At 41.8% G+C, this 22,733-nt stretch overlaps 2 protein-coding genes across 3 annotated transcripts; one reads left to right on the forward strand and one right to left on the reverse strand.

The window, feature by feature from the left end:
* The first annotated feature begins 751 nt into the window (after positions 1–751).
* EXOSC3 (exosome component 3) lies at positions 752–6,085 on the forward strand. Its single transcript, XM_067743904.1, has 4 exons — positions 752–1,094; positions 1,842–1,991; positions 4,507–4,658; positions 5,733–6,085. Exons 1-4 carry the CDS (start codon positions 783–785, stop codon positions 5,932–5,934), a joined length of 816 nt encoding a protein of 271 aa, XP_067600005.1. The 5' UTR covers positions 752–782; the 3' UTR covers positions 5,935–6,085.
* Positions 6,086–7,836: 1,751 nt separating this feature from the next.
* On the reverse strand, positions 7,837–21,270 carry TRMT10B (tRNA methyltransferase 10B). 2 transcript variants are annotated; one of them, XM_067743901.1, is made up of 9 exons: positions 21,179–21,270; positions 17,734–17,936; positions 16,974–17,082; positions 16,226–16,350; positions 14,062–14,214; positions 12,827–12,905; positions 12,110–12,177; positions 8,831–8,954; positions 7,837–8,197 (listed from the first exon to the last, which is right to left on the reverse strand). In XM_067743901.1, exons 2-9 carry the CDS (start codon positions 17,917–17,919, stop codon positions 8,091–8,093), a joined length of 951 nt encoding a protein of 316 aa, XP_067600002.1. In that variant the 5' UTR covers positions 17,920–17,936; positions 21,179–21,270; the 3' UTR covers positions 7,837–8,090. The 2 variants fall into 2 exon arrangements, with proteins under 2 accessions (XP_067600002.1, XP_067600001.1); XM_067743900.1 differs by having other exon boundaries at positions 17,734–17,942; positions 21,177–21,251.
* Positions 21,271–22,733: the final 1,463 nt, after the last annotated feature.

Consider the following 22,733-nt stretch of genomic DNA (forward strand, 5'->3'; position numbering starts at 1 on the left):
TATTGATTTGCAATTCAGCTGCTTCTCACATAGGCAACTAAAGCGTGCTCCAGCGACAGCAGCAGCAAGGATTTAAGTGCAGTTACTGATTTTCCCAGGCCATGTAGGGGCAGCTCAATTATGTGGAAATATGCATGTGATATGTATATATTTGCGGGGAAAAAAAAAAGCCTAGGGAGAAACGCACACCAAAATGTTAACATTCATTCGTTCACCAGGTATTATCTATTTCGTGCCAGAACCTGCGCTACCAAGAATGAGAACTAGCTGACAGCCTAGCAAGGGAGACAAACGGGGCTGCAAGACTAACACGTTTCATTTTCTTCTGATTCTTCCCTGTGTCTTCCACAATGTGGATAGATACAAGTTTCCCACTGAAAAAGAAAATACTTTTCCTGGCAAAAGGTCAGCAGTCCTTCTGAGGCCGGAGTCAGAAGAGAGAGCCAACTCCTGAAGGCCCTCTGCTAACTTCCCAAGGTTCCCACGGAAACAAAGGTGGCGGCGTCTTGTATCCCACTCTGCGATCCGAGACACTGGAAGTGGGTGCTCCGCGACTGACTCAAGCTGCGCGTTTCTGCTGCGGACCTGCAGACAGACTGCAGGACAGGCGGGGGCTAGAGACACAATCACAGCCACCTTGAGGGAACCCGCCGGCCCAGGACTAACCGGCTTCACAACAGGTTCAAGTCCCACAGGCCTGTGCTGCCGGAAACGGAAAGCCTGGGGCGGGCTGGCGATTGGACGCTGAGCCGGAAATCGGAAACTGTGTGGTAACGCCCGCTATGGCCGAGGCGGCGGCTGTTGTTGCGGGCTACAGGGCTCGGGCGGCACGTGCGGTGCTAGAGCAGGTGGTGCTCCCGGGTGAGGAGCTGCTGCTCCCTGGACAGGAGGACGGAGAAGGCCCAGGAAGTGCAGGGGAGCGACCGCTGCGCCTGAACGCCGGGGCGCGCTCCCGGGGGCGCGTGGTGTGCGGCCCGGGCTTGCGGCGCTGCGGCGACCGGCTGCTGGTCACTAAGTGCGGCCGCCTCCGTCACAAGGAGCCCGGCAGTGGCAACGGCGGTGGCGTTTACTGGGTGGACTCGCAGCAGAAGCGGGTGAGCTGCGACTCCAGAGGGGTTGTACGGCCGGGAGAGGGCTGGGAATACTCTTCGGAAGAAGCACGGAAGGGGCCCTGGAGCCCTCTTCTGTTAAGGCTAGCCAAGAGCCACCGTAGTCCTGTGCTTACCTCTGCACCTCCTTTAGAGGGACCGTGAACAACTGGAACGTGGCCCGAGACGGGCGACCAGGAGAGAAAGGAGTCTGGGAATCTTGGCCTGTAAGGGGATAAGGGCTGTGAGACATGGTTATTGTCTTCAAAATCCCATAGGTCAGGGAGCAGAAGACTTGTCTTTCGGGGTCCCAAAGAGCCAGGCTTAATGAATAGATGTCACAGGGAGCTCAGTTTCTCTTAGAATAAATAAGAACTCTCACATAGGAAAAAATTGTCTGACAATGGAATGGCCTTCCTTGGTTGTAAGGACCCCTGTGTCACTGTACTCATATGCAAACAGAAGCTAGAGAGTTTCTGATAAGAATACAGAAGAGGTAGGTGATAGTGACGTAAATGAACAGACTGTTAGAAGCTGGAAACCCGAGAGTTTATCATGTGATTGTTTTTCTTTTACTGAAAGTGACATAATAAAGTTTGTTGTAAGATTTTTATCGATTTGTAAACATGGATTTCAAAGTATTTTCTAAATATTTACAATGACAAACATAAAGTAACCACTAAGGACTTGCTGAAGATGTCTTAAAAATGATTGTCATTTGTGGTTGTGCTCTCATTCTGTTTTCTTTTGTAGTATGTCCCAGTGAAAGGAGACCATGTGATTGGCATAGTGACAGCTAAGTCTGGAGATATATTCAAAGTGGATGTTGGAGGGAGTGAGCCAGCTTCTTTGTCTTACTTGTCATTTGAAGGTGCAACTAAAAGAAACAGACCAAATGTGCAGGTAATGACAGGACCTTTGGTTTCAAAAGTAAAAGAAATATCCGTTCCCTAAACACTCAAATATCCAGAAGGCTACCGGAATGATCCTGTTTCCCTAGTTGTATAGGATGATCTTGGAGGATCTGTGTAATCACCCCAGGCTTCAAGAGTTCCTTCAGATGCTCCAGCTCTGGGATACTTATTTTACATTTGCTATGTTGTTGGATGTTTTCATCTCTACTGAGTTGGAAGGTTATATGTGTTCTCTCTGTTATTTGTTATGTCCATATACACCAGACAAGGAAGTAAGCCATAGGCTCAGAGAGGAAGGAGAGAAGAGTGGTGGAAATTGCCATATCAGCCATCCATCTATCTTGGATGTGGGTCCCAGGACTGGCATTTCACAGCTTCAGTCACATCACTGTTTCCCAACAATCCCTTTTTGCAGCCGACAGAGGAGCAGTCTTGTTACCTCAAGTTTTCAATTTGGGCTTTTCAGGTAGCATGGCCATACTCTTCCTGTCCATCCAAGCAAGCCAGAAATTTGGTGGTTTCTTTGCCCTTTCTCACTCACCTCTCTTGTGTCTTTAGTTGCTTTATCTTATTGATCCTTTTTGAGTCTCTCTGATCTTCCATGAACACCCCTTTATTTCCACTTTGCAAGTTCAGGCCTTAGCTATCCCTTGATTGGATTTAGTCACTGACCTCCTTAGTAAAGCCTGCCTGTACACTTTTGCCCCTCCTTTTAAGAGCTGACAGCCTCACACACCCCTTTCTCAAAAAAAAAAAAAAGTTCTTCAAAGCCTACATGTTTCCTTGGTATTATGCTCCAGAGGTCTTCCCTCATCCGTAATTATATCCTCCATGTGGCCCTGCCTGAACCACACCAAACTATTTAAGAGCACTGCTGAATTCATAATTTCCTGCCCTTGTACCTTTGCTCATGCTGTTCCCTCTGCTTGGATTACTCTTTCCCCTTCTTAGCCGGTGGAATACATGCTTATCTTTCAAGACCCAGGCTGAGCACCACCACCTCCATAGAAACATCCCTAATTTTCAGTCACTTTTCTTATTTACTAGATTCAGCCTTGAATGAAGTTTGTTGTTTATATGTATATCCTAACTGCCCTCCGAAACCAAATGCTTCTAAAGGCAGAAAATGTTTTGTTCCTCTAGTTCCTTGAGGAACTAACAATACTAGGTACTTAACAGAACAAGTTTACTCTCCCATTTCCTTAGTTTTGTCATTTTGAAGTTCAACTCTTTGAGGTTTTTAAAATAAAATTTTAAAAAAAAATTTGTTTATATTTATTTTTGGCTACGTTGGGTCTTCATTGACGCTTGCGGGCTTTCTAGTTGTGGCGAGCGGGGGTTACTCTTCGTTGCGGTGTGCAGGCTTCTCATTGCAGTGGCTTCTCTTGTTGCAGAGCACGGGCTCTAGGTGTGCGGGCTTCAGTAGTTGTGGCTTGCAGGCTGTAGAGCACAGGCTCAGTAGTTGTGGCGCATGGGCTTAGTTGCTCCGTGGCATGTGGGATCTTCCCGGACCAGGGCTCGAACCCATGTCCCCTGCATTGGCAGGTGGATTCTTAACCACTGTGCCACCAGGGAAGCCCCTAAAGTAAATCTTGCATGGAGAAATGTCACTGAATTACCAGTGTTCCATTTTGCTTGGAATAATTTGCATGCCAGGGGTTTCTGTAATTCTTTAAAGCAGTGCTGTGTAATAGAATTTTTTGTGATGATGCTAATGTTTTACATATGCACTGACTATTATGGTAGCCATTAGCCACACATGGCTGCTGAGCATTTGAAATGTGGCTAATGCAACTGAGAAACTGAATTTTAAATATATAGTTTTAATTAATTTAAATGTAAGTTTACATAACTACATGTGGGTAGTGGCTACTGTATTTTACAGTGTAACCCCAGAGGGTATTCTCTGGCTTTTTTTTTTTAAATCAATTATTTATTCGTTTATTTATTTTTGGTTGCATTGGGTCTTCGTTGCTGTGCGTGGGCTTTCTCTAGTTGGGGCAAGCGGGGGCTACTCTTCGTTGCGCTTTGTGGGCTTCTCATTGCGGTGGCTTCTCTTGTTAAGGAGCACGGGCTCTAGGCTCGCGGGCTTCAATAGTTGTGGCGCAGGGGCTCTAGAGCGCAGGCTCAGTAGTTGTAGCACCTGGGCTTAGTTGCTCTGCAGCATGTGGGATCTTCCTGGCCCAGGGCTCGAACCCACGTCCCCTGCATTGGCAGGCGGATTCTTAACCACTGTGCCACCAGGGGAGTCCTATTCTCTGGCTTTGAGATGGCTCCCAGTCTGGGGATTTTTCTGGTGGGGGAAAGGTAGGGGTACGTGCGTTAATTTTGCCTTCTTTTAAGGCACAACTCCAGAGTGACTGTGAGAATCCTGGAGTGTAGTCAGTCATTTAGCCACAGAACTGCAGGTGGCTGGCATTGCTACCTATGGAAAAGAACCAACAGCAGCACCTATAGCATGGTTTGTTGAGAGGAAATGAACTGTTTTTTAATTATCATTGTAGGTTGGAGATCTCATCTATGGCCAGTTTGTGGTTGCTAATAAAGATATGGAACCAGAGATGGTCTGTATTGACAGCTGTGGACGAGCCAATGGAATGGGTGTGATTGGACAGGATGGTCTGCTTTTTAAAGTGACTTTGGGCTTAATTAGAAGGTAAGTCCTGATGCCTTCTGGCTTGCCTGTTGTCTTTTATATTATACCTTCTTAGAAAGCTGACTTATCTGTGGGATTTAGGTTCTTCATAACAATAGCTATAGCTCCTCAGTTAAAAATCAGTATCCATTTTAGCACAGTTGTAAACTCATGCATTTAGTCCCATCCTCTCAATGTGAATACATCAAATTCGGATGTATTTGGCGTTATAGTTTGTGTTGATATGGAGTCTGAATTTCTCTGCTGGAAGGTTGGTTGTTCCTTATAGCTGATATACTCATACCAAATGTGAAAACTGGCCTTCCCCCACTTCTTAGTCACTTGTATACAGGTGCAATTTACTATTGTACAATATCATCAAATTTCTCTTATAATGGAAGCCAAATGAAGCTAGGCTGACATGATCCTCAAGCTTATACAGACATTCACAGAAAGCTCCTTCTTTTCTGTCCTGGTAGATTTAGTAGTTCCCAGAAGCGGATTCTTTGTTAAGTTTAGACCTTTACCTACCCAAAGCTATGCCCTATTAAAGGGCTTTACTCCTAGAGCCACTGAGGTTCTTGCATATCTTGCATATCTCTTTGCTACTTATTCTGCACATCTGCAGAATTAGTTCAAGAGATTAAAGAAGTATGTTATTAACCAAGCAGCACCTTTATGTTTTGAAAGAGTCAACACTCCTCTCCAAGTATTGAATTTAATACCAAGGAATAACTTACATGGTCAGGAAAATAAGGTTAAAGTGTTCTCTTAGCACCATAGACAGTAAAAAAGCTACAGTTTGAAAGTCAAGAATTAAGGTGCTCTGACAATGTGGAGGAAGAACTTTATACATTTTTTGTAAAGTTGGTGACATAGGGAGTTTGATTTCTTTGGAGAGGATAGTCCACCGTTGTGACCTGTGGTAAGCTTCTTGGAAGAAAGAGGGCAAACGTTGTCATGTGCCTTGTTCTTGGGATGATGTTGGTGGAGCTCTGAATAACTGTGGAGAACTGCTCAGAAAAGGAGACTTCTAAAGGAAAGTCAGGTCACACCCTGCCACTTTATTTTCATTTTCTTTCTCTTCCTCACCAGGCTGCTAGCTCCAGACTGTGAAATCCTACAAGAAGTGGGAAAACTCTACCCACTGGAGATAGTATTTGGAATGAATGGAAGAATATGGGTTAAGGCAAAAACCATTCAGCAGACTTTGATTTTGGCAAACGTTTTAGAAGCCTGTGAACACATGACAGCAGATCAAAGAAAACAAATCTTCTCCAGATTGGCAGAAAGTTGATCTATGTGGGCTTTTTTATGGGTCAGTTGAGCCAAGAGACTCTGGGTTTCCCTGGGGGGAATGTTTCTCAGGTGAACCTCTCCTCATTAAATCTTCAGAAGACAAGATGTCTTATTAGAGTCCTAAATAAAATATTTTTATTAAAAAGTTACTGGCTGCCACTCACGTTCTCGTGGGTGAGACAAATCATTATAAAGTAATGATGTAGTTTTTTGTTTTTTTACAATAAAGTTTACGAAAAGTTACTATTATGGTTTATTTGATGTTAACTCCTTTAGTTTTGCTAGAGTGCAGCTTCTATAATAAACTGCAAGTGAGCATTAAAATAAGTTATTTTCTGATGATAGTAAAACATGTTCACCAAAGAAAATGTAGACTACGTAGAAAATATAAAGCAAACAAAAACCACTTGTAATCCTATTGTTTAATGGGTGAGTATGTAACAGCTAACAATTATCGTGTGCTTACCACGTATCAAGTATTGTTCCAAAAGTGTTCTGCATGGATTAAATCATTTAGTCTTAGTAACTGCAAAGACACTTAACCTCCCAGTTGAAGAAACCGAGGCACAGACTTTAACTTGGCCTACATTCTCAACTATTTGTGAATGTATATTTTTCAAATTAGAACTACAGGATTACTTTATATACTACTTTGTTATATACTTTGATTCAAACAACATTTAATATATTTCTTTCATGATTGCTATTAAAAATTCAATAGTTGTATAATATTTCATTTTCATATTATAGGATATTTTGGACATGTCTAGTTTTTTGTTGTTCTGTAGATACTACAATGATTAGGATCTCTGATTCCAAGTCTAGCCAAATCTTAACTTTGTTAGGATCATTTCCAGGAAGCCAAACAAAAAACTACCTGCCTGGGTTTTGAAAAAATAATAGAGGTTTGTGATGGAGAGGAAATTTGCATTTTAAGCAAAGCCTTTAAAGGTGAAAATGAAGCCTGACAGATGATCCAGGTCAGTGGTTCTGGGGTCAGAGACCTCCCTGATAATATATATAAGAGTTACAGACCCTGAAGCCTATCTATAGGAGGTCCCTTTTGGATGACAGAGATTATAGAACTTATTCAATATGTTGATAAAGACCAAGCAGCATTATATATTCCTAAAGATGTTTCCTGAAGACTGGGCCATTTTTAAGTAGTAAACTGATACAATTTATCAAGTGATCATAGCTGTTGAGGGAATAAATTGTGAAGGGGAGGGGACAGAGCACAGAAGTAACCTTTTGGCTCTTTTGAGATATAGAATACATTTTCTGAATTTGCTAGCAGTTTAGTTACCAAGTTTACTAACCCAAACTGGCCAGAGTAACTGAAGCAACTCTACCTGACTAGGACACGAGAAAAGATCACCGAGATTTAGGTTACCTAACATGCTTGTGTCAGATGCAATGTATTTTCTGGCTCTTTTCAAGTTAGACTTATCAATACTGTGTTTTTGCTTTTCATTTTGACCTGTTAATCACAAGTATATATGAAGAATCTAGTTTGCACAAGGCTCAGAAGGATACAAAGGTACTCCCACAAATTGTTAGGAGACTACTTGTTCAGAAGAGAGAAGCCCTCCACGCTCATACTCAGAATAGGGGAGACAGAGTAGGAGCCATAGATGGAAAAAAGTGCTATGGGGGGGCTTAAAGCAGGGCTAGGTTAGGAAAGGCTGGTCCTGCAAAGCCTATGTACAACATATTACTTGAGTTGGGGAAAATCAGCATGATCGAGATGGCTGGAGAAAGTCATACAACTTTATGGTGCCCGTGTAGTGAAAATTAGACTCAATAGAATAATACTTACTTGATTATTTAAGCTATCTCTAAAGAGTAGGTATTTCACAAATAGATGTACAGAAGATGAATTAACACATCCAAAGCCATGTAGTTTTAGGGCTAATTCATTATTATGTAAACTTTTTAGTTAGTCAACATATATCTGGGCACTTCCTGTGAGCCAGGCACTACGGGAGATACAAAAGAGCATAAAATATGGTCCCTGTTAGTAACTCCTATCCCAGTGAAGAGCCAAGATGTCAAGTAAAGGCAAATGAGTACCACCACCATCCTCTGATCTGTTCTTTGGTCAAGGCAACTCCAGCAACTTCACCTCCTGCAGCTGCAACCTTAGGCTGTCCATCATTCCACTGAGTTCTGAAGAGTATAGCCTTTTCTGGAAGAAACTCCTTTCTTCAATGCTTCAGGCCAGTTTTGAGTCTCAAAGTAAGTGGACAGGATATCAAACACTGTTAGAAAGGTAAACAGAAAACATAGTGACCATACAGAAGAAAAAGAACTAGGAAATGACTAATGAGGAAAAAAGTGTTCTGGAATATTTTATTCAACAAACTTACTCTACCACACACGGTACTAGATCCTGGGGAGACAGAGGTAAAGACACAGGCCCTGCTTACCTACAAGGACCTCAGCCTACACTGAGAGATACAGGCCTGTGAATGGACAATGCTGCAACAGAGAGGAACACAGTACAATGGGAACAAAACAAGCCCTGACGTGGCCTGGGATGTGGAGGGGAGCAGCCAAGATGCCTGTGAACTGAATCACTGTTCAATGATAGATTGAAGGCATGGCATTCACTGTTCAATGATAGATTGGAATTCACTGTTCAATGATAGATTGAAGGCATGGCATTCTAGGACAAGGGAACAATTTCAACTATCTTTAACATAGTTGGGAACCAGGAAGAAAATGAAAACTGCCTCTGAGAGGCCAGAATACATGTCACAAAGTACATACAGTAAAGTCCAAGCATATCAGTCACAGGGGAGACTGCTTCAGGGGTCGTTTATACTGAAACACAATGCAAAGAAGCAGCATCAGAACTAATACACGTTAAGCATGGGCCATGTGAGCAGTACCTTGATTGATGGCCAGTATCTCTGAATGATAGTTCTTCCCATTCTGGCGTCTGATCATGTATTCCTGGATTGGTAAGCGAGCAGTCTTGACAGAGTGTTCTTGGGCCTTTTGAAATGTCACCTTCTGTAAATCACAAATATTTTTCTTATAAAAATAATAACAAAGATAGTCTCATTGTAATATGCAGAGCAAACTGTAAAAACCCTAAATGTACCACCACCCCAATTTCCCTCTGTAATCCTAATTAAATGATAAGTGTATTAAAATTAAGTAGCCTATGGTAGAATGGAAGAAAATGTAGATAAGGAAAAATGGCTTGTGCAGCAACACCTCACTTATTTGGGATTCATTTATCTGCTGGCTTCCACTCACTACTACTTACAACCAAGAAGGAAATAAGTAAAAAGAGGCACATCTGCAGCCACAATCTGCATCCAAAAATCCAAGCCGTCTAACCAATGAGAGGAGAACACTCCTGGCCCTAACTCAGTAAGACCCAATTCTGGACATCTGGAGTTTTCAGTCATAGCCAATTGGCAGCAGCAAATTAGAAATAAGGGAGACAGGATTCGAGTCAGGTATACCACCAGCAACAAGACAGCGTTAAGGTATGACAGCATATAGCCCAATGAAAAGGAAAGGCTCTGAAAACTACAAAAAGAAGGCAGAACTCAAAAAATCCAACAATCTGAGGCCATTTAGTGTCAGAGTACAGTAACTAGTGTCCCTTTAAAGATGTCCCTGAGTCATGGACTGAACTTTAAATGATACTCACTACCTGGTAAGAAGCTCTGGGAAGGTCATCTAACTATTTGTAATTTCAGGATTAAAGGTTTAGATTACTGAGAAAATTAGCATACTTAGGTTTGGAAGGGACCTCGGTAGTTAACTATTCCACTCCAACCACCCATCCAATGTTTGTCTATCCTCTATGAACTTTCCCAGATGGCCTCTGGCTTTAAATGGACAACTCTTGTGACAGGGAGTTCATGCATCCTAGGGTAACCCATTTCAATTTTGATAGCAGCAGTTAATAGGAAATCTTCTTGATATTGAGGCAAATTTTCTATTTTCCCTGAGACTTCCAGTCATCTGTCCTAGTTCTGTTCCCCCAGGGCCACACCAGGCAAGTAAAATGGCCCTTCCACAAGACAGCCATTCAGACACTTGAAGGCAGGGATCATGCCCTATGAATCCTCTCATCTCCAGACTGACAACCTCAGTTCTGTTGACCTTTCCTTGACTATGATTTAGTTTTGAGTCCCTGCATTATTCAGGTCAACCTCTTCTGAACTTGTTCTAGCTTGTCAATGTCTATTCATTTACTGTCCCATATTGACTGGCCACTGTGAGTATGGTCTAACCAACTGGAACAGTGTGAAGCAGGCCTAGCACCTTCTTTGTTCTGACACTGGACTACCTGCCTCTCAGATTCACATGAAACACAATTCCAAAAGAGGACATCCAAAAATGTTTTAAGTGATGCAATTCAGATGGGATAAAGGTACAGCTACTTAAAGGACTTCTCTGAAGGATAACACTCCTTTGCATATATGAGCTATGATTATGTTTTAAGTCTATTCCTTTATAATCACTCTGAAGTACAGAATTCAAAGTTAGTAGGAAACTTGGATGCTGCCCTGAAGGAGTTTATAGTCTAGTTTCTGTTCTCTGAACATTTAAAGATAAAATGACTCCCCTTGAAGAAATCTTGTTCTTAGCATATTTCTGTGAAGAAGCCAAACTCTTAAGTAACAACTAAACAAATCTTTGTGCCAGTTATTTTTCAGTTTAAATGTTGGTGGAAAATAAAAAGAGGACAGTGTGTTAAATTTGCACATCTATAGATCATACACTGCTCACTGGCCCTCTAGAATTGTCTGCTTCAAAAAAGGGGATGTCACTCTGCTGTGGAAGACTGTATTTGGTTGTTATGTCTCTTTAATCTCTCTTAACCTTAAATAGCCCCTATGACTATTTCAGTTTTCATTACATTGACTTTTTTGAAAGTCTGGTCCAGGTGTCTTGTAGAATGTCTCACATCCTGGATCTGTTTATGATTAAATTCAGTTTAAACATTTTCTAATAAGAATACTTCACAGGTAAGATTCCATCACATCAGGAGGCACATGTCACTACTGGTGATTCTAGGTTTGATCATTTGTTAAGATAGGGACCTCCAGATCACTTTATTGTAATGGTACACTTTTGTGGGCTGGTACTTCGAGAACACTTGGAATAGTCAGTTCCCTCACAACCTTTCGTTCAGTCAATTCCCTGAATCAGTGATTACACTGAGAGTGACAAAATGATGATTTCTCAATTCTATTTTGCATTTCTCATTTATTAACTGGCATTCTTTAGAGCTCTCTCCTCCCCCCACCTCCTGCCCATTTTTTAGATTATCACTATGGAGTCATGGAACTCTTTTTTAGAATAAATGCAATTCAATTAAGTATCATCTGTGTCAAATATGTGTATGTATCTCATATATACATGAAAAAATACACTCACATATATGAAAAAAATATATATATAAAATATACCCATAAACACATACTTGTGTGATCACAGACTATATCAAGAGGGATACACAAGAAAACCATGGTTGCCTCATGCAGCGGATACTGGGTGACAAGGATGAGAGGCAGACTTACTTTTCACTGTGCTCCTTTTTATACATTTTAACCATTATATCATTATTTATTAACTATGCAATATGCTAATTAAATATTAAAAAATTATCTCAACAAATATTTGTATAATAGAAACATATTTCAAAACTCCAATTATTCCAATAAAATTCCAATTCAACAAAAGAAATCTGAATGTCCTACTAAGGTAGAGATTATGGGATAAGACTTCTGTCAACAGGGAAGATGGCCTAAGAAGGAACAAACTGCTCTTTCACAAAGAACAAACAGCTGGTAAGAATGCTGAGTCAAAGCTTCCTTGGTCAAGATCAGAGTCATCCTTGCAGGACTGAAGAGAGGAGAGAAGAAAGGAGTTCAATAATGGTTATTTATGTAATTACTAAATACTTCCCATTCCAGTCCCTGACTGGATTCTGTCAGGTCAGTGTTGCTGACATTGCTGATGAGAAGAGAGGGAAGTTGGCAAGTAGGAGGGCCAACCTAGGCAGAATAGGCTCCTACTTCCTATTGCCTCTGAGTTTTTAGGCCTTTTGGCCTAAGATTACGACAGGGCAAGGATTTCTTTCTCTAAAAGAAAGTGCCACTTTTCAAAATGCAGTTGTCAGGCCTAAAATGTACACCTACCTTCTGAATGCTTTCGTCCACAAGTCCACCAAGGATGTAAACTTTGTTTAGATCAACATCTTCAAGAGCTAATGAAAAAATGAAGGCCACTGAGGTCAATCTGTTTTATAATTTCTAAATCCAAAGACTGTAAAAGGAAAGAATTATTAATGATAAAAGTAGAAATTTAATGAAATAGAAAACAAAAAGAGAGTAGATTTGCTAATTATATTTGCTAATTCCCTGAAAAGATCAATTAAATGTCAATTAATTAGACATATCTAATCAAATATGCAGACTCAAATCACCATTAGGATTCAGAAAGGAGGCAAAATGTCAAAGGAAGGTAAAATTGAAGAGAATACTGAGATCAACTTAATACAATAAAATTGAAAATTATGTGAAATAGATGATTTTCTGGGAAAAAAATATTTATCTAACATCAATCTGAGAAGGGTCAATATGAGGAGGTGACAAGGAAAACTCATGAGGATTACCAGGTAACTCACAAGCTCCAGCTGAGGATGGAGACCCTAAATCTGTGCAGCTCTGTGCACATGGCAGGACAAATATGAAGCATTCAGTGAGGTCTCTGTCCATAAGAGGTGTGCAATTAACGTCCATTCCTTTTTTTCTTGGATACACCTTGGGTGGCTTTAACAAACTCTGACCCCGGGAATAATGAAATAAAGGGCTGGATGCAATGTGCTACATGAATGCATGCAGTAAAGTACATACCATGTTCTGAGTCAGGAGTCAGGTACACAAGGGTTTCCAGAGGAAATAAACTAAAGCAGTCTTCTTCTGTTATGTCTAGCTGAAAAATGTAAACAATCCAATGTAGTGTGAACTAGGTTAAGACACAGCCCACGCTGCAGCAACTAGTTACAGGGCATGTAGTTCCTAACAGGCATGGCTCCAGGTACATCAAGAGGATACATGTCTGACAACCTGTTCTCAGAAAGTGCTCAGTTGGGTAGCAGAAGTAGAAAGGTACAGACATTCGACCCTACAAAATGAGACAGAAAGTGGTAATGAGGCCCTAAGAGACATACCGGGAGCATGCCCCAGGACTACAGAGAGGGAATGACAACACCAGGGACAATGTTCTAGCAAAGGGAATGCTGGAACTGGGTTTCTGAAGAGGTGAGATTGACACACATACAAAAGGAAGAAGTATTCAAAGTAGAGGAAATCACCTAAGAAAAGCATGAAGACAGGAAAGCAAGGGGACTGAACTACGTGGCTCTTAGAGTGGATCTGTTTGGCTCACATACAGGAATCATAAAACACATACAGAAAAGTAAAGCTGGGAATGGCTGTGTTACAGGAGGGATCATTAAGGTAACAGCAACCACGACTAACTGTGCAGCACCACATAGGGTGCTTTTCACACTCGTTGCCTCAGAGGACCTCTCTGGAGAAGGCCACACTACCCAGTCTCAGCTACATAATGCAAACACACAAGGGCACTTTTAGTGGCACTTCTTAGGCACTGATCTGGATTCTTGCCTGTATGTCAATCACTACATTTAAGAGATCCTAGAGAAAGTATTGAAAGTAACTTAGTACTCCATAAAGCTCATCTTAAATCCATATTACTTCCATAAGGATTCTCTCTTCCCCCCAAAATTCATGTTCCCTAATTCTGCACTACTAAGAACAAGAAAGGAATCATGGCATGTCCCTAAAACATTCCTGGTACATAGTCTAGCATACAATACACCGGATACAAAAGACAGCCCTAGATACTGGTAATATTAGTTTGCCAATGCAGTGGAAGGATGAAAATTTTAAAACGTAAGAACTGATGAGAGGTTCTAAATTTTTAAAGATTGTAAGAGTGAAAACATATATACACATAAACATTTTTTTTTTACATTGAAATGTGAAAAAGTAAAGAAAAATTACTATTACCCCCTCCAACCTACTTTTCAGATGACAATCCAAATAATATGCAAAATGAGGCTTACCAGATAACTAGAAAATCCATCATTCATCCTCAAACACTCTTCATACAGGGGACTGTCTGTGGTGAATCCAGTGAGGCAGATCCAAAATGGCCTGTCAGCTTTTTTATTTGAGCCATACAACCTTCGGATCTGTCCAGCCAGTCTACTTAATTCCTTCGAAGAAGTAAGGACAATTTATGGTAGGAACATGCCCACTCTTTCTAAATTCATTATCAACAAATGGTTACTCAGTAAGTTCACTGAATACTACTCTGGGAAAGCTCATGAATTCAATGGCCCTTTTACTCCAGGAGTGAGTACATGCATGTATGCACGTGTGTTACATCCCATGGTATCACACCTTATAGATGAAACTTAAGGTAATGATACTAGCCCAGAAAACCAAGACCTCTCCCTCCTTCTGGATCTGCTGATATATATGTATATATAAATATATACATATATATATATAAAATTTTTCTTTTAGCTTTTACCTAAAATCTTACCATGTGGGCTTCCCTGGTGGCAGAGTGGTTACGAATCCGCCTGCCAATGCAGGGGACACGGGTTCAAGCCCTGGTCAGGGAAGATCCCACATGCCGTGGAGCAACTAAGCCCGTGCGCCACAACTACTGAGCCTGCGTTCTAGATCCTGTGAGCCACAACTACTGAGCCTGTGAGCCACAACTACTGAATCCCACGCCTAGAGCCCGTGCTCCACAACAATAGAAGCCACTGCAATGAGAAGCCGCGCACTGCAATGAAGAGTAGCCCCCGCTCACTGCAACTAGAGAAAGCCCGTGCCCAGCAACGAAGACCCAATGCAGCCAAAAATAAATAAATAAAATAAATAAATTTATATATATAAAAAAATCTTACCATGTGATGGCTACTGTTTATCAAAAAGAGATTAGATTACTGCACAGATGTTTTTATACTCCATCAGTTAAACTTGGCACCTTCTCCCTAACTTCAGGAGTTGTCATAGGTTTGGAAGTTTTAACTTTCCATTCTGATTTATTAGAGATATCACCCGTATAGAAAGGTAGTTTCACAATCTGGCCTGATTTGGTTCAGTACAGGAAAAAAAAAAAGCTTTGGATTTGATTTAATCTGATATCTCAATTAATATAAACATTAGAAAATTCTTAGTTGACCTTTTCAGAGGACTATAGTTAGAGGTTCCATGGAAGAATCCTAATCCTAATTTCTCTGAAAAACATGCAAACACTAGCATGTATAACAGGGACGTTGGAAAACACAGATTTCTTTTGTGGTGTAAGGCCTAAAATCAAGGCCCAATATTGTGTGCCGCTTTGATAGCTGGTGAAAATAAGAGGCCTTGAATGGCCTAACTCAAGTTCCCCTCCCAATTCTGCTCCCATGGATAAGGTTCACTAGCTAAACAATTTTTTTTTTTTTAATCAAAGGGATTCCTTTGATAAAGGGTTCCTGCTATCCCTGAGTAGTGGGTTTCAATTCTCTGCCAGCCCATGGAATTATTACAGCAAACCAATCACATCTTCCTGTAGGAATCTAATTTCTTGATACTACAAAAACTACCCCCCACGGCCCCTGGTTGTTCATTCTGTTCCCGAGTGCAATCCCATGTGGCCCTGCATGATGTCCAGTGTCATCCTCCCCTTGGGCTGAGTATATGTGACCAATAAACTGCTATAGATCTTATCTGTCCAGTGTCGAGTGTTGTGTGTTCAGCCATCCCCAGAATCATAGAGTGAAAAATCCCTCCTTCACCGACAGGGTAAATGGGCAGCTTTTTAAAACACACACATTGTAGAAAGACCTCCCACCAGGTAATCTCCCCACAACATGCAACCAGGCGAATATTCCTCTCCCCGGCAGAAGGCCAAAGATTTCATCTCTGGAGAATTCAACCTGAAAGGCTCCATCTAGACTGGGGATACCATAAGCACAGAGGCAAAGGCAGTGGGCTCAAAACAGAAGATACAGGAAAAATTTTTAAACTAAACCATATGTCTATTCTCTTCCTGATTCTTTACAACAGCCACCTCAGAACTTAGTAGCCATGTGTAGAAAACTGAACACATCTGCTGGTTTACCAGAGAATCATAGAAGCTGGAGCTGGTCATGTTCTTTGTGAAAGCTGTTCCCACCTGGACCTCCCTCAGGTGAGCAGGAATTCAGAGTTCAGTGGATGTTTTACCTTCTTAGACATATGGTGGGTCATACTCAAATCGATACAGAGTCTTGGTCCTGAGTGTTTGGCTTCCAAAAGTCTTTCCTTGGTTAAGGATCTCAGAAAACGTTTGCTGTGCTGGGGGTAGATGCCTAGAGTAGAAATATCAGAAAGGAATAAACACGGAAAAACTGAAAAATGTTATTCAGTAAGAAATAAATCTCCCCAGCCAGGTGAGTAATTTTTGCATATGAAGAGAAACTGGAAGCTCATGCAAAGTATTCACTCATTAGGCAGTTTAGGTATAGCAGAACGGTGAAATGAGTGCTCTGGAGCACACTGCTGGATCTAAGAGTTCAGTTTGTTCATTTATTACCTATATGATCTTGGACATGTTATTTAATTTCTTTGAGCCTCAATCCCTTCACCTAGAAAATGAGGATAATAAAAGTACTTACCCTTATGGTAATCCATGTAAAATTCTTAGCACTGAACCTAGCACACAGTACTGAATAAACATTGGCTGTTGTTGTTATCATTCTTTCTACTTCTGAGCTTATAAACACATACATGCACTAGACAGCTTATATTTGAAAGGCAGCCTCAAATGTTGCTCTCTTTGATACTTTGATTTCCAACAAAATAGGCTAATAGGTCCTATCTCCCAGATGTTTGTTTTACTTAAAAACACTATCCCTAACTCTCCTAGGAACAGGCAGATACCAGTTTGCTAAGAAATAAATATAATTACACCAGCAATCTGATTTATTGTTACCTGAATTTTCTACACGATTGGCTTTTCTTCTTTCTTTCTCTTGTCTTCTTTTACTCTTCTTTGCTGCAACTATCTTTTCCCAGTGTCTCTGTTTTCTTTGGACATTTTTCTTATGTTATCCAGAAAACAAAATTGTTTGAGAACTTCATAAGCACCAAAAAGGAAAATGAATATTACAAACAGTTACTTAATTATTTTTTAAATTTAGATTAAAGTTAGGAGAGAAAAAGGGTATTAGTCTTAAAAACAAAAATGGGAGGGGAAGCAGAAACTAACACATCATTGTAAAGCAATTATACCCCAATAAAGATGTTAAAAAAAAAAAATGGGAGGGAAGAGATATGGGAACATATGTATATGTATAACTGATTCACTTTGTTATAAAGCAGAAACTAACACACCATTGTAAAGCAATTATACTCCAATAAAGATGTTAAAAAAAAAAAAAAGGACTAGATTGTGTTTAGAGAAAGCAGAACCCCAGAAAAGAGATGTGACATGCCCAAGGTCACAGTAAATTTATTAGGGACAGGGTTGAGATTTCCTGACCCTTCTGAGGTGTACAAAAATTCCTCTTAAGTTTACTTACTTTTTCTATGACTCAAATGGAACTGAAACCTTAAGCCAGGAAACTCATCCCTGGGAATACACCTAACTCATTCCCAGTCTTTTTTTTACCAATATCTATCCTTAGAACAGGGGTCTCTGGAACATTCCGTCGTCTCAAAGCCCGTGACCATAAACAATCCATTCCACTCACCGAGCGCCACACTGCATTGCTTGTAGGCAGGGTCATCTCCTCTTGATGCTCACATTCCACGTCAATCTGTAGAAGCTGGAAGCTTTCAGAGATGCCATCTTCACCTGTGTCCTCTAGGGTGACTTCTTGCTCCTGCAGCACGTGTGACTCTGTTTTCTGAGAGCTCCCTTCTAACTTCCAGTCCATGTGCTTAGTCCTCTGTCCTTTTCACCCAGATTAGGAAAAGGCACAATTATGTGAGACATTACATTATTTAACTTGCAGAGGTATTTCCCTATATCCAAATGACAAACAGGGTTACTGCATTACTGAAGGAGTAGAAGTGTGTAAAATACTAACACAGATTAACTGAACTGAGAAAAGCATGTGTGTCTTCTAGAGAAATAAGTCAGCACAGAAACCTTTCAGTAGTAAGGAAGCCAAATTCACTTCTTAGAAGACAAGCACAACTCCTGACAACCCCAAGAAATCAAAGATTATTCACTGCTGCAGTGACACAGATAATGAGTTCATTTACTGTATTCTTTGAAATGCACGTATGAGTTGAGGGCGAGACAGAGATGGCAAAATCCACCTATCCCATTATGTTTCTGTTTATTTTCAAAACCATTCCTTTAGCAAATATTTACTGAGCACCTACTCTATGCAAAGTCCTGTACTAGAAACATCCTGGGAGGTTTAGAGCTAGCCAAAAATTATGGTGAAGAGCGGCCCCAAACCAACCAAGAATTCTAGGTTGCACACATTCCCTCCCCCAACTCAGTATCACTGCAGCAGAAAGCCACAGTCATAGTGGAAACGGCTAATATCCATCAGAAGTGCCGAGGTAGAAAAAAATGAAGAACCATTGTTACAACACACTTAACTAATGTAATAATTTCAAAGTGGTGTTCAAAATCCTTGAGGAAGATATGACTAAGAAGTGTTCTAGTCTACAGCTAAGTGTCACAAAGAATGGTATAACCATTGCTCATGGCTGCTCCTCTGAGCCTAGTGTGCTACCTAGTATTAGGAAAAGTGTATCGTTGAAAAAATAAATTATGTAATATGATCCATGCACATGGTAAAAAGACTTAGTTGTAAGAAAAGTAATGATCAATTCTCTGACCCCTTCCACCTTGGGGGGGTGGGGGAGCAACACTTGTTAACCAGCTGTTTTTAGTTCTGGTAATTTACTCCTTAACCTGAAATCATATGCTTACACCATTACTTCCTGATTCATCAACTTTCCCTATGAAACACTAAAATTCAAATCACTTTAATTAGCCCCTTTTATTTTTAGCTCTTCTCTTAGTTACCTTGACCTTTAAATTCTTTTGAGGTATAATTTACACACAATAAAATGCCAAGATTTTAAATGGTGTAGCTCAACAAGTTTGTGTGTTGGGAGGGATGGTGGGGAGAGGTTTGAAGGGGTGGGAAGTGAGGGATGGGAATATACAAGCTCAATGAGTTTTTGACAAGTGTGTAGGGCCTGTATTACCCACACCCCATCAAGATATAGAACATTTCCATCACTCCAGAAAGTTCCCTTCCTTCTGCACTTTCCAAGTCAATCTCCATCCCATTCTCACTGCTTTCCAAATGCAATCATTGCTCTTTTTTCTATAACCATAGATTAGCTGTGCCCTATGTTATTTAAATGGACTCAGTGTGTACTCTTTTGAACTTGGCATTTTGCCCCACAACTTGTTTTTGAGATTCATATATATTGCTTCATGTATCAGTAGTTTGTTCCTTTTTATTGCTGAGCAGTATTCCACACATGAATATACCACAATTTGTTTATTCTCCTGTTGATAGACATTTGAGATTTTTCCAGTTTGTGGCTTTTACGAATAAAGCGGCCAAGAAATTCTCATACAAGCGTTTTTGTGGACATATGTTTTCCTGTCTGTTGGCTAAGTACTAACAGATTTGCTGTGTCATAGGATGAGTGCTATTTAACTCCTAAGAAACTGCCCTCAATTTCCCAGAATGATTGTAACATTACACACTGCTGTCAGCAGTCTGTGAGAGTTCCAGATGGTCTGCATCATCCCCAACATTTGCTGTTGTCAGGGTTCTTAATTTTAACCATTTTTGTGTAGTGGAACCTCACTGTTTTAATTTGCATTTGTTTGATTATTAATGATACTGAGCTTTTTTTTATGCAACTTATTGGTAATTCATAATATATCTCTGTGAGATACCTGTTCAAGTTGATGACATTGAAATTAAAATGGAGTAATAGTTCAGGAATACAAAAATGGGGTTGGATGGCCATTGAAGATCTGGTCTCAGGCACGGCTGCATCACTGAGAACTTGAACTTTCTCTGAACTGTACCACACCCAAGGACACCATCAGTCATACTCTAACACCAGCCAGCTGCAATATTACAGTCTCAAGGTCTCCCCTTGTAACTATGCAACAATTTCAGACCCCAACCAATCCTTACTTAATAAGCACCCTTACTTCTTGCCACCTCCAATTATAATTCTTGATAAATAACTCATATAACTAACTGTAACCTTGCAGTTTTTGCCTTTATAAGCTTGCCCCATTTTGTAGCCTGGAGGAACACAATTCAAGTGCTTCTTGAATCTGTGTCTCCCATGCTATAGTCCTCAATGTGGCTAGAATAAAACTCTCTTCTATTCCTAGTATAGATTGTTTACTGATTATTTGTCTGGACACTTACAATGGCCTATATTGATAATTAATGATCATCCATTGTTCTCTGCACTATCTGGTCTACTTGCTGTTGCTGTTCCTTAAACATACCAAGGATGTTCCCACCTTAGCGCCTTTGCACTTGCTGGTCTTTCTACCTCAATCCTCTTCTCCTAGATAATTATATGACTACCTTCCTCACTTCATTCAGATTTTCATTAACCAACATGGAACACTTTTTACTTATTTTTTTTTGTCTGAATTTTCCCCTTCCTATAATGTAAGCAAGTGTTCTGTTTGCTTCATTCACTACATCCTCAGTGCCTGGCAACGAGCTTCGTACATAACAGACGCTCAATAAAGACTTGCTGAATTAATAAATCCTCCACTCCACCATCTCTGCGTTGACAGAGGCCTCAGAACTTTTTCCTAACCCAAGTCCCACCTGATGAGCATATCCCTGGGCGCTAAGTGATGGAGACTTCTCTCATCTCCTCGTTCTAAGTTTCAGCCACCAAAGCCGGCTCCACTCCTCGGTCACCTTCAGCACTAGAACACCCTGACCCCAATCTCGAGTGTACACCGCGTGCAAGCCCAGTCTGGTCCATAAGCTGCGAGCACGACGGGAAGCAGGAAGGAACAGCGCCAAGAAGGTGGGGTACATGAGGCCACACGACTGCTGGGCGGGCGCCTGCTCCCCAGGCGCCTGTCTGCCCTGCCCGCGAACGAGGCGGCATTCCCAGGCCGGACCCCCAGCCCCCACCCCTGCCGGCAACGAGGCCCCAGCGTACCTGAACCCGTCACCTCACGCAGCAGCAGAGAAACCCACCAAGCCCCACCTCCGACTTCACTTCCGGTTCCTGCCCCTCTCCGAGTAGCATTCTGGGAGTTGTCGTTTTCAGCCTAGCGGCTGTGTGTTCCGCGAAGACTTGGGCTTCGGCTGCCGTGCCCACGGTAGTACTAAGGAGCTGCGTCCCGCCAGAAGGTTGCCGCGCCTCACTGAGCCTCCGTTTCCTCGCATGTTAGCTGGGCATACAATCCCAGCCGCTCGCCGACCTCACAGGGCTGCTGCAGGTGACCAGGCGCTTTGATGGCTGTCAAGGGCTGGACACGGCGAAGGTGGGCTGAAACCAGACTCGAACCACCCCTCATCTCACAATCTGGGGGCCTTGCCTTCCCCTGGTCTCCCTGGGCTTCCCCACAACCAGAAGAGCCCACGAGCTGACATAGTTCCCCTCACCACTAGCTGGCCATCCAGGATCATAACAGATATCCCGGCTTGGGCAGATCACGAATTAGTCTAGCCTCTGGCCACTCTCCCTCCTCTTTCTCGCCTCACAAATCCACGGGGAAACTTGAGTCTCAGAGACCTGAAGCGACTTGTCCAAGCCTTGGCCTGATAAAAGCTATCAACCACTCTTCCCTTTATTCCTGCAGTTCTAGGGGTCTCATGCTTTCGAGAGACCCTACCATGAATGAGCCTGAAACACCTCCTGCCCAAGAAACCACAGCCTTGTTGGATCCGTCCTTGGCCTCACGGTTTCCCCTCAGGACTTTTCTTTCCACAGCTTCTCCAGCACCTCCCACCCCATCCCCAGTCCATGCTTTAACCCATCCTTTATAATCTGCTACTGGAGCAACTTGTAAAATACTAAAACTAAACATGCTTTCTTCCTCAAAGGGCTTTTTCGGAAACCCAGCTGTCTTCTCTGCTCAGAAGCTGGCCTTGGCTTTCCACTCAGCAGGACTTGCAAAGTGGCTCAGATGGTCTTCAGTTGCTCCCACCACACCTTCCAGTCCCTGCACCTTGCACTCAGCTGTACCGAATACCTTTCCTCCCTCCCTGCCACTGCTCTGGTGTCTCTTCACTTTTCAATGAGCTCATGAAGCTCATTCAAAAGTGGGGCTTTTCCCCACAGAAAGGCCACCTAGCTGGTATCACTGCCCGGCCCGCTCCGGCGTCCATCCATTTGCTGAATGATTATGTGTCTCCCTTACTCCAAACCCCTCAGTGGTTTCCCATTGTAATTGGATGTAAAATCTAACCTCCCCAAGGCCTTGCATGGCCTGGTTCCTGGCTGACCCTCCGACCTCATCTATCACTCTTCCTCCAGCTTGCTGTGTTCCAGTCACACCCATCTTCTTGAAATGCTTTAAACACAACAAAAGCCTTTGCAGTTACTGTTCCCTTTTCTCTCACTTTTTACATGGCTGGCTCCTTCTTACCCTTTAAGCTTCTGCTTAAACCTTCCCTCTTCAGAGAGGGCTTTACTGACCACCCCGCACCCCCAGGGAAGATTGGCTCATCCCAGCCCCATCTTGGCACTCTTCGTTTTCTTTATTTCA

Source organism: Pseudorca crassidens, chromosome 7 (genome assembly GCF_039906515.1).
Source record: "Pseudorca crassidens isolate mPseCra1 chromosome 7, mPseCra1.hap1, whole genome shotgun sequence".
NCBI lineage: Eukaryota > Metazoa > Chordata > Mammalia > Artiodactyla > Delphinidae > Pseudorca > Pseudorca crassidens.

What these genes read in the sequence shown, in the direction of transcription:
- EXOSC3 (XM_067743904.1), top strand. Translation starts at nt 783, where the DNA reads ATGGCCGAGGCGGCGGCTGTTGTTGCGGGCTACAGGGCTCGGGCGGCA. An exon ending in TGGACTCGCAGCAGAAGCGG is followed by an intron (nt 1,095 to 1,841) that starts GTGAGCTGCGAC and finishes TTTCTTTTGTAG; the next exon opens with TATGTCCCAGTGAAAGGAGA. An exon ending in ACTTTGGGCTTAATTAGAAG is followed by an intron (nt 4,659 to 5,732) that starts GTAAGTCCTGAT and finishes CTTCCTCACCAG; the next exon opens with GCTGCTAGCTCCAGACTGTG.
- TRMT10B (XM_067743901.1), bottom strand. Translation starts at nt 17,919, where the DNA reads ATGGACTGGAAGTTAGAAGGGAGCTCTCAGAAAACAGAGTCACACGTG. An exon ending in CAATCGTGTAGAAAATTCAG is followed by an intron (nt 16,351 to 16,973) that starts GTAACAATAAAT and finishes TTTCTACTCTAG; the next exon opens with GCATCTACCCCCAGCACAGC. An exon ending in TGGACGAAAGCATTCAGAAG is followed by an intron (nt 8,955 to 12,109) that starts GTAGGTGTACAT and finishes TGTGATTTACAG; the next exon opens with AAGGTGACATTTCAAAAGGC.